Source organism: Panulirus ornatus, chromosome 64 (genome assembly GCF_036320965.1).
Source record: "Panulirus ornatus isolate Po-2019 chromosome 64, ASM3632096v1, whole genome shotgun sequence".
Taxonomy (NCBI): Eukaryota; Metazoa; Arthropoda; class Malacostraca; order Decapoda; family Palinuridae; genus Panulirus; species Panulirus ornatus.
This window is the reverse complement of record NC_092287.1, coordinates 5,786,358-5,803,189: the sequence shown is the minus strand read 5'-3', so window position 1 is coordinate 5,803,189 and position 16,832 is coordinate 5,786,358. Positions and strand designations below refer to the sequence as shown.

General features: G+C 39.8%; 1 protein-coding gene across 3 annotated transcripts in view; it reads right to left on the bottom strand.

Moving 5' to 3' along the window:
• The window catches only part of LOC139746195 (exportin-T-like), a 68,835-nt gene that overhangs the window by 28,525 nt on the left and 23,478 nt on the right, over positions 1-16,832 (bottom strand). For 2 of the 3 annotated variants that reach the window (XM_071657121.1, XM_071657122.1), the window contains exons 10-13: positions 16,095-16,236; positions 15,523-15,729; positions 13,794-13,976; positions 5,239-5,439 (exon numbers count right to left, since the gene is read on the bottom strand). In XM_071657121.1, the coding sequence (XP_071513222.1) occupies positions 5,239-5,439; positions 13,794-13,976; positions 15,523-15,729; positions 16,095-16,236 (733 nt within the window). The remainder of the gene's footprint in view (positions 1-5,238; positions 5,440-13,793; positions 13,977-15,522; positions 15,730-16,094; positions 16,237-16,832) is intronic. The other variant, XM_071657123.1, reaches the window with a different exon arrangement.

The following is a 16,832-nucleotide window of genomic DNA, read 5'->3' as shown; positions in this document are numbered from 1 at the left end:
CTGGCTGAAACAAAGCTCAAAGGGAAGGGGCAAGAATTGGTTTGGAAATGTTTTAGGGGTAAAATCAAGATGAGAGCATGAGTTAAAGAAAGGTCAACACTTCTGCTGATGAAGTTGTGGGAATGTGTGAAAGAGTGTAAGGAAGTAAGCCCCAGACTGATGTAGGTAAAAATGACAGTGGATTACAAGAGGTAGGTGATTAGTGCTTATGCACATGGCCACAAGGAAACTGAGGAAGAGAGGAGAGTGTTTTGTAAGGAGCTGTGTGTGTCAGCAATTCTCATAAGATGGATCAGATATGAGTGATGGGTGATTTGAATGTAACAGTGGGTAATGTGCACTTTAGGGTATAATTTGGAGGCATAGGGTTCTCAGAGTTGTGAATCAAATTGTAAATAGCTTGTGGAGTTGTGTAGTGAAAAATACTGGTAACTGGGAAGACAGCTGGGTCACAATATAGAATAAGAAAGGTACCAAAAAATTTCACTCTTGAGCAAATCACATCTTTGTGACATCCATTTCCATGTAAGGGGTTGGGAACTGGGGGTGGGGGTATATACTCAAAACATGAAGAAATAATACACAAAATGTTATCAAAGCAATGAAAATAATATACAGTAGTGTCATGATACAGCGTGGTTCAACAAAATTTCCATATGGCACAAGCACCTAAATTACTCCCATTTTTTCATTATTGGTATAATATGGGTGGTCACAGTGTAACAAAAGCATGGCTGGCTGCATGCTGTGGGTTGCCAATGAAGTGCATGACACATATGCAATTCTGGTAGACGAGAATCATATATCAGTTAAAAACATTCATCTGTGAACGATAAACTGCGTTTCACTTATACAGATAATTTTTCTATATAGAGCCCTTCTGTAGGTTCTTCCTATTCCTTGAACTACTAATCATCCACATCCACAAAGACTATAAGACTAAACATTATCTTGACTATTCCAGGGCCTCAAAGGAACGGAGATGTAAGAAATGGGGACATACCTGTCTAACTTTTTCTGTACGCATTATAGATCATTCTTAAGTGTTACAGATAATTCTTATTTCTTGGGTAACATAGTGTTATTTGGTACATTATTTCCATTACTCACAAAATGTTTTGAGTGTATTTCATGTTTGTTTCTTTCCTCTATGGTCCTTAACCATTTACTTACATGGAAATGGATGTGAAGACATAATGCAATTCACTGCTACATAAACTTTTTTTGTACCTAAATCATGCAGTATCATAACCCAACTATATAAAGCATACAGAAAGTGACAGACATGTTTCTGCTTATAGGCCAGGTAAGGATTTGCTATATATTCTTTTGGAATGGTAGATAATCATTAGTTCATGTGTTAGGTAAGAACCTACTGAAGAGAACTATATGGAAAAAATGCCATTAGAGTATGAATAATAATAATAAAAAAAAAATCAGCTCATGCCTTTACTTTCTGTGTAGACTGTAGGTATTACATCATAGCTAAAATAAAGCTGAATTTAGCACAACTCACTGTCACTGTCTACAGAGCAGTGTACACCACCAAAGGACATTAATTCCCCTGAGCAACAGTGCTTCCTTCCCAATTATGGGGCTGTTATTTTCCTCAAGTAAAGTATAGCATGTCTTCATAACTAACAATAGCCCGAACTGAATTCATGTAATGTCGGGTTAGGCACCTTGTTCCTTGGGTAACAGTGGGTCAGGATGGGACCTCTGTCCCTTTTAGATCTGTTCATATACCTCCATATAAAAGTTGTTTGTTACTTTCCCCAAAGAGGTATCGAAAAACAGATTGAAACATGGGAAGATGTTCTTTCATTTCTTCTGAGTTAACAAAATTTTGCCTATCCATTGTGGATGATGATGATGGTACATGTTAACTTGCTGTCTACAGAACAGAGCATGCTACCTTCACTATCCACCAACGAACACTATTTCCCCAAAGAGCTTTCCTTCCCCAAAAGGAACACAGCTTCCTACCCACCTATGGGCCTGTTGTTTTCCTGAAATACAGGTATCCATTAATAACTCAAATAAACAATGTTTGAATAACAATATGGTAAAACTATTAGTAAGCTTTCAAAGATAAGCATAGGCTGTGCTTTGTTAACAATACTGTAACAACTTCATTCACACATTATTCATACATTATGGTACATCTTCATGACTCACCACTGCCTGGACTGAATTCATGTGAGGTAGGGTTAGGCACCATATTGTTCTAATGCCAGTGAGTCAGGTGCAGTCTACTTCTTCAGGTATTGGTGGGTCAAGCTAGGAGCCTTGTTCCTTTTAAATTCTTTCATGTACTTCCATGTACATGTATCATTAAACTTTAGGGAGAATAAAAAGATGTTCTGGAAGGAGGTAAATAAAGTGCGTAAGACAAGGGAGCAAATGGGAACTTCAGTGAAGGGCGCAAATGGGGAGGTGATAACAAGTAGTGGTGATGTGAGAAGGAGATGGAGTGAGTATTTTGAAGGTTTGTTGAATGTGTTTGATGATAGAGTGGCAGATATAGGGTGTTTTGGTCGAGGTGGTGTGCAAAGTGAGAGGGTTAGGGAAAATGATTTGGTAAACAGAGAAGAGGTAGTGAAAGCTTTGCGGAAGATGAAAGCTGGCAAGGCAGCAGGTTTGGATGGTATTGCAGTGGAATTTATTATAAAAGGGGGTGACTGAATTGTTGACTGGTTGGTAAGGTTATTTAATGTATGTATGACTCATGGTGAGGTGCCTGAGGATTGGCGGAATGCGTGCATAGTGCCATTGTACAAAGGCAAAGGGGATAAGAGTGAGTGCTCAAATTACAGAGGTATAAGTTTGTTGAGTATTCCTGGTAAATTATATGGGAGGGTATTGATTGAGAGGGTGAAGGCATGTACAGAGCATCAGATTGGGGAAGAGCAGTGTGGTTTCAGAAGTGGTAGAGGATGTGTGGATCAGGTGTTTGCTTTGAAGAATGTATGTGAGAAATACTTAGAAAAGCAAATGGATTTGTATGTAGCATTTATGGATCTGGAGAAGGCATATGATAGAGTTGATAGAGATGCTCTGTGGAAGGTATTAAGAATATATGGTGTGGGAGGAAAGTTGTTAGAAGCAGTGAAAAGTTTTTATCGAGGATGTAAGGCATGTGTACGTGTAGGAAGAGGAAAGTGATTGGTTCTCAGTGAATGTAGGTTTGCGGCAGGGGTGTGTGATGTCTCCAAGGTTGTTTAATTTGTTTATGGATGGGGTTGTTAGGGAGGTAAATGCAAGAGTTTTGGAAAGAGGGGCAAGTATGAAGTCTGTTGGGGATGAGAGAGCTTGGGAAGTGAGTCAGTTGTTGTTCGCTGATGATACAGCGCTGGTGGCTGATTCATGTGAGAAACTGCAGAAGCTGGTGACTGAGTTTGGTAAAGTGTGTGGAAGAAGAAAGTTAAGAATAAATGTGAATAAGAGCAAGGTTATTAGGTACAGTAGGGTTGAGGGTCAAGTCAAGTGGGAGGAGAGTTTGAATGGAGAAAAACTGGAGGAAGTGAAGTGTTTTAGATATCTGGGAGTGGATCTGGCAGCGGATGGAACCATGGAAGCGGAAGTGGATCATAGGGTGGGGGAGGGGGCGAAAATTCTGGGGGCCTTGAAGAATGTGTGGAAGTCGAGAACATTATCTCGGAAAGCAAAAATGGGTATATTTGAAGGAATAGTGGTTCCAACAATGTTGTATGGTTGCGAGGCGTGGGCTATGGATAGAGTTGTGCGCAGGAAGATGGATGTGCTGGAAATGAGATGTTTGAGGACAATGTGTGGTGTGAGGTGGTTTGATCGAGTGAGTAACGTAAGGGTAAGAGAGATGTGTGGAAATAAAAAGAGCGTGGTTGAGAGAGCAGAAGAGGGTGTTTTGAAGTGGTTTGGGCACATGGAGAGAATGAGTGAGGAAAGATTGACCAAGAGGATATATGTGTCGGAGGTGGAGGGAACGAGGAGAAGAGGGAGACCAAATTGGAGGTGGAAAGATGGAGTGAAAAAGATTTTGTGTGATCAGGGCCTGAACATGCAGGAGGGTGAAAGGAGGGCAAGGAATAGAGTGAATTGGAGCGATGTGGTATACCGGGGTTGACGTGCTGTCAGTGGATTGAATCAAGGCATGTGTAGTGTCTGGGGTAAATCATGGAAAGTTGTGTAGGTATGTATATTTGCGTGTGTGGACGTATGTATATACATGTGTATGGGGGGGGGGGTTGGGCCATTTCTTTCGTCTGTTTCCTTGCGCTACCTCGCAAACGCGGGAGACAGCGACAAAGTATAATAAAAAAAAAAAAAAATACTTCCATGTAATATTCTTTTGTTATTCCCCTCAAGAAGTCTAGGAAAATATATGAAAATCTGCAAAAATATTCTTTTACTTTTCCTGTGAGTTATGAAGATTTTGCCTACCCCACATCATTGTGGACCAACATTATCAAGGTATCTGTTAACTCACAAATCAGTCATCACACACACTTGCTGTCTGTGCAGTGGTGCATGCCACCTTCGCTTACTGCTATGGAAAACTACTTCCCTCAAAGGAACAATGTTTCCTCCCCAAATACATGTCTGTTGTTTTCTTGAAGTATAGTTCTCCACTTTATAATTAACATAAATAATGATTCTCAATGAGAATGCTGGTGTTGAAGTTGGTGGAGGTAGAGCATGAATGGTTTGTCAAGCCTTCCAAAGTAAGTTTATTCACTTCAGTAGGTGATATTCATGTCTGTTGATATGTTTGGCCTTTATATTGCCCACTTCAACATTTCAAGTTAGGTATCTCTCTCTTTTATGGCTTACTAAGAACATGAAATCTTGTTGTACCTTACAAGATGACCAACAAGAACTGGAATATAATGATCTCTGATGCCTGTTCCAATTGGAATGCCCTCAAGGGGTAGTGTCGGCAACAGTCTTCATAACTAGTGAACTCCAGCGCCACTTCTTAGCCTTTAGTGCCTCACCCTTAACAGGCCACTGGCAGAGGGCAATCTACTGCAGTGTTTGCAGAGGCTCGTACCTAATGTTCCTACTGACTACTACTATCTAATGCTCTTACCCACTACTTCTACCAAATGTTTCCAATGTCATGTTGCTGTGACATCACTGTAAAAGGCATTATAAGTGAAAAAACTTAGAATATACTTAAATATTTCAACAACAGAGACAAAATTTCAATAAAAGAGCACAGTGCATATCACAACTACAGTTATGATAATGTCTTACCCTTGGGGTCCTATTCCTCATTCCCCGAGAGTCAAGGAAAGCTGCAAGAATTCCTAGGATATATTGAGGTTCACAAGAGAAGAACTTTTCATATCGTGCTACACACTCAAAAAACTGGAGAGTGACAGCTGGATGGCTATGACTTGATACACCAGATGTTACCAGGAGACGCATCATTTCCTGCATTGTGGATGATTTCACCTGTCAAGACAGAAAATTACATGTGTCACAAGCTTTAACAAGAAAGTAAAAATCTTTTAAATGGGTCACAGAAACAGAAGTCCAAATAAATAAAGTGATGAAAATACATTTCCTGAAAGGGTGTTTAGTAATTAGACAAATTAATGTGTAAAATGAAATGAGAAAGATTTATGACAAATATGCAAGAGACTGCTTAAGTAATCTGGATGTGTAAGGAACAATCTAATTATATTTTCAGAGGCAAAATAAAGTGATGACAAGGAAGATGAAAACCACTCCAATATTTTCATGAGTTTGCTTAAAACATAACCATATTGGTACAGCTCTACTACAGGGACAGTTGTACAAATATCACTCTCACAAAATTCAGCTATTAGGATGACTTTTGGATTAGTGTATACATTCATTAGTTCTGTACTGAGGTGGTAATATGCATAGTGAATGCATAACAAGATTTATCTCTGACTTTGCAGATTACAGAATTCATGTTATATATATATATATATATATATATATATATATTATTATCATTATTATTATACTTTGTCGCTGTCTCCCGCGTTTGCGAGGTAGCGCAAGGAAACAGACGAAAGAAATGGCCCAACCCCCCCCCATACACATGTATATACATACGTCCACACACGCAAATATACATACCTACACAGCTTTCCATGGTTTACCCCAGACGCTTCACATGCCCTGCTTCAATCCACTGACAGCACGTCAACCCCGGTATACCACATCGCTCCAATTCACTCTATTCCTTGCCCTCCTTTCACCCTCCTGCATGTTCAGGCCCCGATCACACAAAATCTTTTTCACTCCATCTTTCCACCTCCAATTTGGTCTCCCTCTTCTCCTTGTTCCCTCCACCTCCGACACATATATCCTCTTGGTCAATCTTTCCTCACTCATCCTCTCCATGTGCCCAAACCACTTCAAAACACCCTCTTCTGCTCTCTCAACCACGCTCTTTTTATTTCCACACATCTCTCTTACCCTTACGTTACTCACTCGATCAAACCACCTCACACCACACATTGTCCTCAAACATCTCATTTCCAGCACATCCATCCTCCTGCGCACAACTCTATCCATAGCCCACGCCTCCCAACCATACAACATTGTTGGAACCACTATTCCTTCAAACATACCCATTTTTGCTTTCCGAGATAATGTTCTCGACTTCCACACATTCTTCAAGGCCCCCAGGATTTTCGCCCCCTCCCCCACCCTATGATCCACTTCCGCTTCCATGGTTCCATCCGCTGCCAGATCCACTCCCAGATATCTAAAACACTTCACTTCCTCCAGTTTTTCTCCATTCAAACTCACCTCCCAATTGACTTGACCCTCAACCCTACTGTACCTAATAACCTTGCTCTTATTCACATTTACTCTTAACTTTCTTCTTCCACACACTTTTCCAAACTCAGTCACCAGCTTCTGCAGTTTCTCACATGAATCAGCCACCAGCGCTGTATCATCAGCGAACAACAACTGACTCACTTCCCAAGCTCTCTCATCCCCAACAGACTTCATACTTGCCCCTCTTTCCAAGACTCTTGCATTTACCTCCCTAACAACCCCATCCATAAACAAATTAAACAACCATGGAGACATCACACACCCCTGCCGCAAACCTACATTCACTGAGAACCAATCACTTTCCTCTCTTCCTACACGTACACATGCCTTACATCCTCGATAAAAACTTTTCACTGCTTCTAACAACTTTCCTCCCACACCATATATTCTTAATACCTTCCACAGAGCATCTCTATCAACTCTATCATATGCCTTCTCCAGATCCATAAATGCTACATACAAATCCATTTGCTTTTCTAAGTATATATATATATATATATATATATATATATATATATATATATATATATATATATATATATATATTTTTTTTTTTTTTTATACTTTGTCGCTGTCTCCCGCGTTTGCGAGGTAGCGCAAGGAAACAGACGAAAGAAATGGCCCAATCCCCCCCATACACATGTACATACACACGTCCACACCCGCAAATATACATACCTACACAGCCTTCCATGGTTCACCCCGGACGCTTCACATGCCTTGATTCAATCCACTGACAGCACGTCAACCCCTGTATACCACATCGCTCCAATTCACTCTATTCCTTGCCCTCCTTTCACCCTCCTGCATGTTCAGGCCCCGATCACACAAAATCCTTTTCACTCCATCTTTCCACCTCCAATTTGGTCTCCCTCTTCTCCTCGTTCCCTCCACCTCCGACACATATATCCTCTTGGTCAATCTTTCCTCACTCATTCTCTCCATGTGCCCAAACCATTTCAAAACACCCTCTTCTGCTCTCTCAACCACGCTCTTTTTATTTCCACACATCTCTCTTACCCTTACGTTACTTACTCGATCAAACCACCTCACACCACACATTGTCCTCAAACATCTCATTTCCAGCACATCCATCCTCCTGCGCACAACTCTATCCATAGCCCACGCCTCGCAACCATACAACATTGTTGGAACCACTATTCCTTCAAACATACCCATTTTTGCTTTCCGGGATAATGTTCTCGACTTCCACACATTTTTCAAGGCTCCCAAAATTTTCGCCCCCTCCCCCACCCTATGATCCACTTCCGCTTCCATGGTTCCATCCACTGACAGATCCACTCCCAGATATCTAAAACACTTCACTTCCTCCAGTTTTTCTCCATTCAAACTCACCTCCCAATTGACTTGACCCTCAACCCTACTGTACCTAATAACCTTGCTCTTATTCACATTTACTCTGGTTTCAGAAGTGGTAGAGGATGTGTGGATCAGGTGTTTGCTTTGAAGAATGTATGTGAGAAATACTTAGAAAAGCAAATGGATTTGTATGTAGCATTTATGGATCTGGAGAAGGCATATGATAGAGTTGATAGAGATGCTCTGTGGAAGGTATTAAGAATATATGGTGTGGGAGGAAAGTTGTTAGAAGCAGTGAAAAGTTTTAATCGAGGATGTAAGGCATGTGTACGTGTAGGAAGAGAGGAAAGTGATTGGTTCTCAGTGAATGTAGGTTTGCGGCAGGGGTGTGTGATGTCTCCATGGTTGTTTAATTTGTTTATGGATGGGGTTGTTAGGGAGGTAAATGCAAGAGTCTTGGAAAGAGGGGCAAGTATGAAGTCTGTTGGGGATGAGAGAGCTTGGGAAGTGAGTCAGTTGTTGTTCGCTGATGATACAGCGCTGGTGGCGGATTCATGTGAGAAACTGAAGCTGGTGACGGAGTTTGGTAAAGTGTGTGGAAGAAGAAAGATATATATATATATATATATATATTTTTTTTTTTCTTTTTTGCTTTGTCGCTGTCTCCTGCGTTTGCGAGGTAGCGCAAGGAAACAGACGAAAGAAATGGCCCAACCCACCCCCATACACATGTATATACATACGTCCACACTTGCAAATATACATACCTACACAGCTTTCCATGGTTTACCCCAGACGCTTCACATGCCCTGATTCAATCTACTGACAGCATGTCAACCCCGGTATACCACATCGATCCACATCTATTCCTTGCCCTCCTTTCACCCTCCTGCATGTTCAGGCCCTGATCACACAAAATCTTTTTCACTCCATCTTTCCACCTCCAATTTGGTCTCCCACTTCTCCTCGTTCCCTCCACCTCCGACACATATATCCTCTTGGTCAATCTTTCCTCACTCATTCTCTCCAAGTGCCCAAACCATTTCAAAACACTCTCTTCTGCTCTCTCAACCACGCTCTTTTTATTTCCACACATCTCTCTTACCCTTACGTTACTTACTCGATCAAACCACCTCAAACCACACATTGTCCTCAAACATCTCATTTCCAGCACATCCATCTTCCTGCACACAACTCTATCCATAGCCCATGCCTCGCAACCATACAACATTGTTGGAACCACTATTCCTTCAAACATACCCATTTTTGCTTTCCGAGATAATGTTCTCGACTTCCACACATTCTTCAAGGCCCCCAGGATTTTCGCCCCCTCCCCCACCCTATGATCCACTTCCGCTTCCATGGTTCCATCCGCTGCCAGATCCACTCCCAGATATCTAAAACACTTTACTTCCTCCAGTTTTTCTCCATTCAAACTTACCTCCCAATTGACTTGACCCTCAACCCTACTGTACCTAATAACCTTGCTCTTATTCACATTAACTCTTAACTTTCTTCTTTCACACACTTTACCAAACTCAGTCACCAGCTTCTGCAGTTTCTCACATGAATCAGAAGTATTTCTCACATACATTCTTCAAAGCAAACACCTGATCCACACATCCTCTACCACTTCTGAAACCACACTGCTCTTCCCCAATCTGATGCTCTGTACATGCCTTCACCCTTTCAATCAATACCCTCCCATATAATTTACCAGGAATACTCAACAAACTTATACCTCTGTAATTTGAGCACTCACTCTTATCCCCTTTGCCTTTGTACAATGGCACTATGCACGCATTCCGCCAATCCTCAGGCACCTCACCATGAGTCATACATACATTACCAACCAGTCAATAATACAGTTACCCCCTTTTTTAATAAATTCCACTGCAATACCATCCAAACCTGCTGCCTTGCCGGCTTTCATCTTCCGCAAAGCATTTACTACCTCTTCTCTGTTTACCAAATCATTTTCCCTAACCCTCTCACTTTGCACACCACCTCAACCAAAACACCCTATATCTGCCACTCTATCATCAAACACATTCAACAAACCTGGGGATAGGGGATTAAGAATACTTCCCACGTATTCCCTGCGTGTCGTAGAAGGCGACTAAAAGGGGAGGGAGCGGGGGGCTGGAAATCGTCCCCTCTCATTTTTTTTTTTCTTTAATTTTCCAAAAGAAGGGACAGAGGGGGCCAGGTGAGGATATTCCAAAAAAGGCCCAGTCCTCTGTTCTTAACGCTACCTCGCTAACGTGGGAAATGGCAAATAGTTTAAAAAATATATATATATATATATATATATATATATATATATATATATATATATATTTATCTATATATTATACTTGATTGCTGTCTCCCGCGTCAGCAAGGTAGCATACTGAAACATAAAAAATGGCCAAACCCACCCACATACACATGTATATACATAAACGCCCACACACGCACATATACATACCTATACATTTCAACGTATACCTACATATACATAAAAAGACATATACATATATACACATGTACATATTCATACTTGCTGCCATCATACGTTCCCGTCGTCACCCCACCACACATGAAATAGCAACAGCCCCCCACAGGCATGCGTGAGGTAGCGCTAGGAAAAGACAGAAAAGCCATATTCATTCACACTTAGTCTCTAGCTGTCATGTGTAATGCACCAAAACCACAGCTCCCTTTCCACATCCAGGCCCCACAAAACTTTCCATGGTTTACCTAGATGCTTCACATGCCCTGGTTCAATCCATTGACAGCACGTCCACCCCAGTATACCACATTGTTCCAATTCATTCTATTCCTTGCATGCCTTTCACCCTCCTCTATGTTCAGGCCCAGTTACTCAAAATCTTTTTCACTCCATCCTTCCCCTCCAATTTGGTCTCCCGCTTCTCCTCGTTCCCTCTACTTCTGATACATATATCCTCTTTGTCAATCTTTTCTCACTCATTCTCTCCATGTGACCGAACCATTTATTATACTTAGCCACGGTCTCCCACGTTAGCGAGGTAACACAAGGAAACAGATGAGGAATGGCCCAACTCACCCACATACACATGTATATACATAAGCGCCCACACACGCACATAAACATTTTTTTTTTTTCTTTTATGCTTTGTCGCTGTCTCCCGCGTTTGCGAGGTAGCGCAAGGAAACAGACGAAAGAAATGGCCCAGCCCATCCCCATACACATTTATATACATACGTCCACACACGCAAATATACATACCTACACAGCTTTCCATGGTTTACCCCAGACGCTTCACATGCCTTGATTCAATCCACTGACAGCACGTCAACCCCGGTATACCACATCGCTCCAATTCACTCTATTCCTTGCCCTCCTTTCAACCTCCTGCATGCTCAGGCCCCGATCACACAAAATCTTTTTCACTCCATCTTTCCACCTCCAATTTGGTCTCCCTCTTCTCCTCGTTCCCTCCACCTCCGACACATATCCTCTTTGTCAATATTTCCTCATTCATTCTCTCCATGTGCCCGAACCATTTCAAAACACCCTCTTCTGCTCTCTCAACCCCACTCTTTTTACTACCACACATCTCTCTTACCCTTACGTTACTTACTCAATCAAACCACCTCACACCACACATTGTCCTTAAACATTTCATTTCTATCACATCCATCCTCCTCCACACAACCCTATCTAAAGCCCATGCCTCACAACCATACCCATACAAATAATAATTTATATGTATGTGTACATGCATGTATGTATATATGTCCATATGGGTCTTTCTTCATCTGTTTCCTGGTGCTACCTCACTGGTGCTGGAGACAGCAATCAAGAATAATAAACATATGAATATATATCCCCTTTAAAATTCTGTCATCTGTTCTTCTCACTACCTCGCTCATGCAGGAAATGATAAGCATATATCAAAAAATATTTTCAACTTTATTCCACTTGTCCTGGTTACTGTATTTCCTTGTCTTTCAAGATCTTCATGATTTATGTTGTTAAAGTCTGCATTTTTTTAGAGAAAAGAGATATAATCTTCTTTGTTTCTCTTCATATGATAGGTATCCCAGAGACGGAATTAGCTTTGTTGTCTGTCATTTTACATGTTCAAGTTTTCCCTAATCTTTTTCATAGTTTGGTGACCAGAATTGAGCTGCATATGGAAGGCTCAGTGTTATAAAAGCATAAAAGGGTGAGCACTGTTTGTGGTATTTTTCTGTCAATATTTCTGGCTATAAAGCAAACATACTCAGTAGACGAAACGCAATACAAATTGATATACAGCACAGTATCATACATGTAAATACATATAAATATCAATACAAAGTACAGCATAATAAGAAAATAAGAAAACTTACCAAATAAGAATAATAATAAGAAAACTTACCAAATAGTAATCTTATAGCTTTTTAAAAGAAGTGGGTTGAGGGATGGGTGAATGTTAAGTAAGCTGAGTGTGGCAAAACTGTCCATGGATGAAACTGCAGAAGTTGTGCAGGAAATTGGATGTGTAGACTCTTGCAGCTTCTCTTCTTGCTTTGGCTTGAGCATGAAAACTGATCCAAAGACAGATGGACAAACTTCATTTTCTTCTGCTATTGAATATCTTTATAACAACTGATGGCTTCAGCCACCAGCCCACCAACTGAAAATATGGTCTCTCCTTGGATTTGATCATTGTTAAAAAAAAAAAAATAATAAAGTCTTGTTTCAAAAAGTTTCTTCTTCAGCTCACTGTGATCTAAATTTCAACAAACCCTCACTTAACAAATTGTCTTCCTGTGATTGATATTTCAACAAACCTTCACGTAACAAATCGTCTTCTAGTGCTGCAAGTAACTCCTCTACAGCAGTCTCATCCACTTTCTTTTGGTGACAAAATTTCCTTTCCATTAGCATATTAGTCATCTATATTTATAGGTCGAGAAGATGCTGCCCAAGAGTAACAGTTTTAATATCTAAGTTTTCCTTAGCAAAATAACTTTTTTTAAGCTGGATGAGCACATGAAGACAACCAGTCTTGAAAGAATAATATTCTTATCCTGCCTTTCTAAACAGACAGCAAAATGAAAGGATGATGCTCTTTTATGCAAATCTTGGTGCCTTACGGTGATACATCAATAAAGTTTTCAGCTTGAAATCTCTGGAAGTATTCCAACCAAAGCAGCAGAGAGAAGCAATCCATTTTAGCTTTAAATGATTTAGAAGTCTCTTCCTTTCTACCTTTATCATAAAAGTCTTCTGTGCCATTTTCTTCCAATACAACCCTTTCCCATCCACTTTAAAAATCTAATTAGGGAGCAACCACCCTCTTCTATAATTTTCTTTATCTTAGCAGAAAATGCATGGGTTGCTTTCATATGCAAATGAGCTGCTTCATCAATCAGGCTATGTATGTTATGAGACCTGTTACGTTACTTTACACTTTTTTTTTCAATGGTAGCTGAGGCAGCATAGTCAACATAATGATGATTAGCAATTAATAGTGCTTTTGTATCTGGAAACAAGAGGAGGGAGGAGGAGAAGCAAGTATTTTGGGAGGAAACGAGCCTTTGTGTCAGCAATTTTGTATGTGAGACTGGGTTATGTGGCAGTTGAGGATATAACTGGGGAGAGGCATGGGTCATTCTACTGTGCAGGTAAATCAACTTTTATCACTGACCTGCAACTTATGTTCCTGAGGAGCAGCTGGGTCACCCACCTGGCTGGGCCCACAGAAGTGATTGCCATGCGATGCAGGTAAAGCTTCACCAAGATTATACAACAGTGACACAGCAGCTTCCACATCCTCGTATGATGATGCCTGCCATCGATTCAGGGTTGTAACAACATATTCCTTGCTCACCTAGGAATAAAAATTAGTTCAAAATTATTCCATCACATTCTGATATCATACATACAACCATGTATATTTTTTTCAAGCATGTTTGCCATTTCTTGCATCAATAAGGAAGCACCAGGAAAAAGACAAAGAAATGACCTTAATCATCCACTTCCATGCTCTAGCTGCTTAGCATAATACATCAAAATGAGAGCCTCCTATCCACAATCAGGCTCCACACACCATTCCATGGTTTCCCCGCATGCTTTATATGCCTTGGTGGCTTGTGCAAAACATCAGACTAGGGAAGAATAAAGTGGTTTCAGAGTGGTAGAGGATATGCGGATGTGTTTGCTTTGAAGAATGTGTGCAAGAAATAGTTAAGGAACAAGAAAGATCTGTTTGTGACATTCACAGATCTGAAGAAGGTATATGATAAGGTTGACAAAGATGTTCTGTGGAAGGTGCTACAGAAATATGGTGTAGGAGACAAGCTATTAGAAGCAATAAGAAGTTTATGTCAAGACAATACAGCATGTATTTGAGTAAGTACAAAGGAGGGTGAGCAGTTCTATACATGTGTCAGAAGTGGAGGGGACAAGAGTAAAAGGGAAGACCAAACTGGAGATGTAGGGATGGAGTGACAAAGATTTTGAGTGACTGTGGCCTGAATATACAGCAGGGTAAGAGGCATGCATGGGATAGAGCGAAATGGAATGTTGTGGTATAAAGGGGTTGATATACAGTCAATGGATGGAACCAAGGAATGTCAAGCAGCCACAGGAAACCATGGAAAGGTTTGTGGGGCCTGGTTCTGGATTCCACATGACAGCAAGAGAATGGATGTGAGCAAATGAGGCTTTTCTTCAACTGTTCCTGGTATGACCTCATTAATGTAAGATATGGTGAACACGTATGAAAAAACACTAATAATGGAAATTTGTGTGGTTGAGTAGACCATTTGTAATTCAGGTAGGCTTGACAAGATGAGTGATCAAAGTTCAGTCAAAAACCATAATTTTCAAATGACTGATATGGTAAACTGCATTTTATATATATTCTCCACATATTTTTTCAACATAGTTCTCTTCAACAGGTTACCTAATACATAAACTAATATGCATCTAATCTTCAGAAAGAATAAACAACAAAACCTTATTGCGCCTATATCAGAGTTCCAAATAAATGTGGATGTGACATATCGATAGATATCTGTCTATGATTTCCTGAATGTGGTGCATATCATTTTGATTACTTGTAGAACATTCTGAGTATATTTCTGTCTTCCCCACAGTTCAAAACCCCTTATTTACATGGAAATGGATGTCATAGCACAACTCACTGGTGTACAAACGTTTTTGGTACCTATCTCATGACCCTACTGTACAAGCACAGAACCATTGATAAGATATCTGGCCTGAACAGGGAAAGTACATGTGCATGGAAATGAATATGAACTAAAATGAATCAAATGTGCAAACTCTTTGATGTCTGAGTTAATGTCCATGTTTAATCCTCCTGTAGGAAAACAATGTACTGATTACAAAAGAGTAAAACAAAAAGTTCTTACTTTTAATACAAGCTCAGGTATAAGTGCTGCTAGATTATCAAAAACAACTTTAAGCTTTTTTCTGTAATCATCAAACATTGCTTCATCTTCTCCTGCTTGTTCAAAATTATATGATTCATCATATTTTGTCTTTGTGATTACTACATACAGCATATTCTCAAGAAGACCACGTTCCACATTTGATATTTGACCAGTCTGTTTAATCAACTGAAATAAAAAAAGAAAATATTAGTCAACTGTGTAAATGTATATGTCTAGGCAACTTTTCAGTAAAAAAGACAGGTACAACACCATTCTGAAACTGGTTCTCCCTAAACAATATCAACAAAGACTACATTTTCTAAATAGGTCATCAGCTTATTTCCTGTCTTCAACAGATACATTGTAATGAGTAGCAAGAAAAGGTAACAATATTCATGTAATAACATGAGACATCAACATTATGATGATAATGTATGTGTTTCTGAGAAAACTTAAGAGACCACTACTTCATTTCATGAATACATGATCACTTTTTTCAAATTGTGTCTCTCTCATCTAAAAATCTAAAACAGAATACAGCATAATCTTACCTGGATATAGTCTCGTGCAAAATCAAAAACTGCAGCAGATATGTCATCATAATCACTGGCCATGAATGTCAGAAGCAGTGTAACTTTGTTCTCCACAGCTTGTCGAATCATTTCCCTTTTACTACAGTCTTTCTTGTCTAGTCTATAAACATAAAAAATATTTTTTCAGTGATGGTTTTCAGAGCCTTTTCCTATGCCTAATAATGCACAGGTAGTGAAATATCTAAAATTGAATCCTAAAATGTACTCTGAAAAAGATTCTTTTCATCAGGCAGATGGGTACCTCTCAGCTAATCATGAGCAAGAAAAGGCAAATCTTAAACTGGTTAGACTACCCTTAAATGGCAGTACTAAAAAAGTTCTCAATCATACACAGCACTCTCAGAATACTGAATATTTCACAAAATATAAATCTATTTATGTCGATATAACTCCTTGCTAGATGAAAGATCAGAGCTAAATTCACTCAAGTAATAAGGAAGAAATCCTCAAAGGGATCATTTTGCCAGTATATGAGGAAAAATCTTTCTGAGTCAATCGCTCAATCTAGAAAATGAAGATATGTATCTATACTGTTAAAATTAGAGATTCACATTCCTGTTAACTGGGATGTAAAAAATAAATGCTTGAAAGAAAAGGGAAACTATGAACACTATACAAAACATGGAGCACCTACCTTCCACAAATTTGACAAAACAGTGTTATTCATTCTTAAATCACCTTAGAAATGTTCAATAA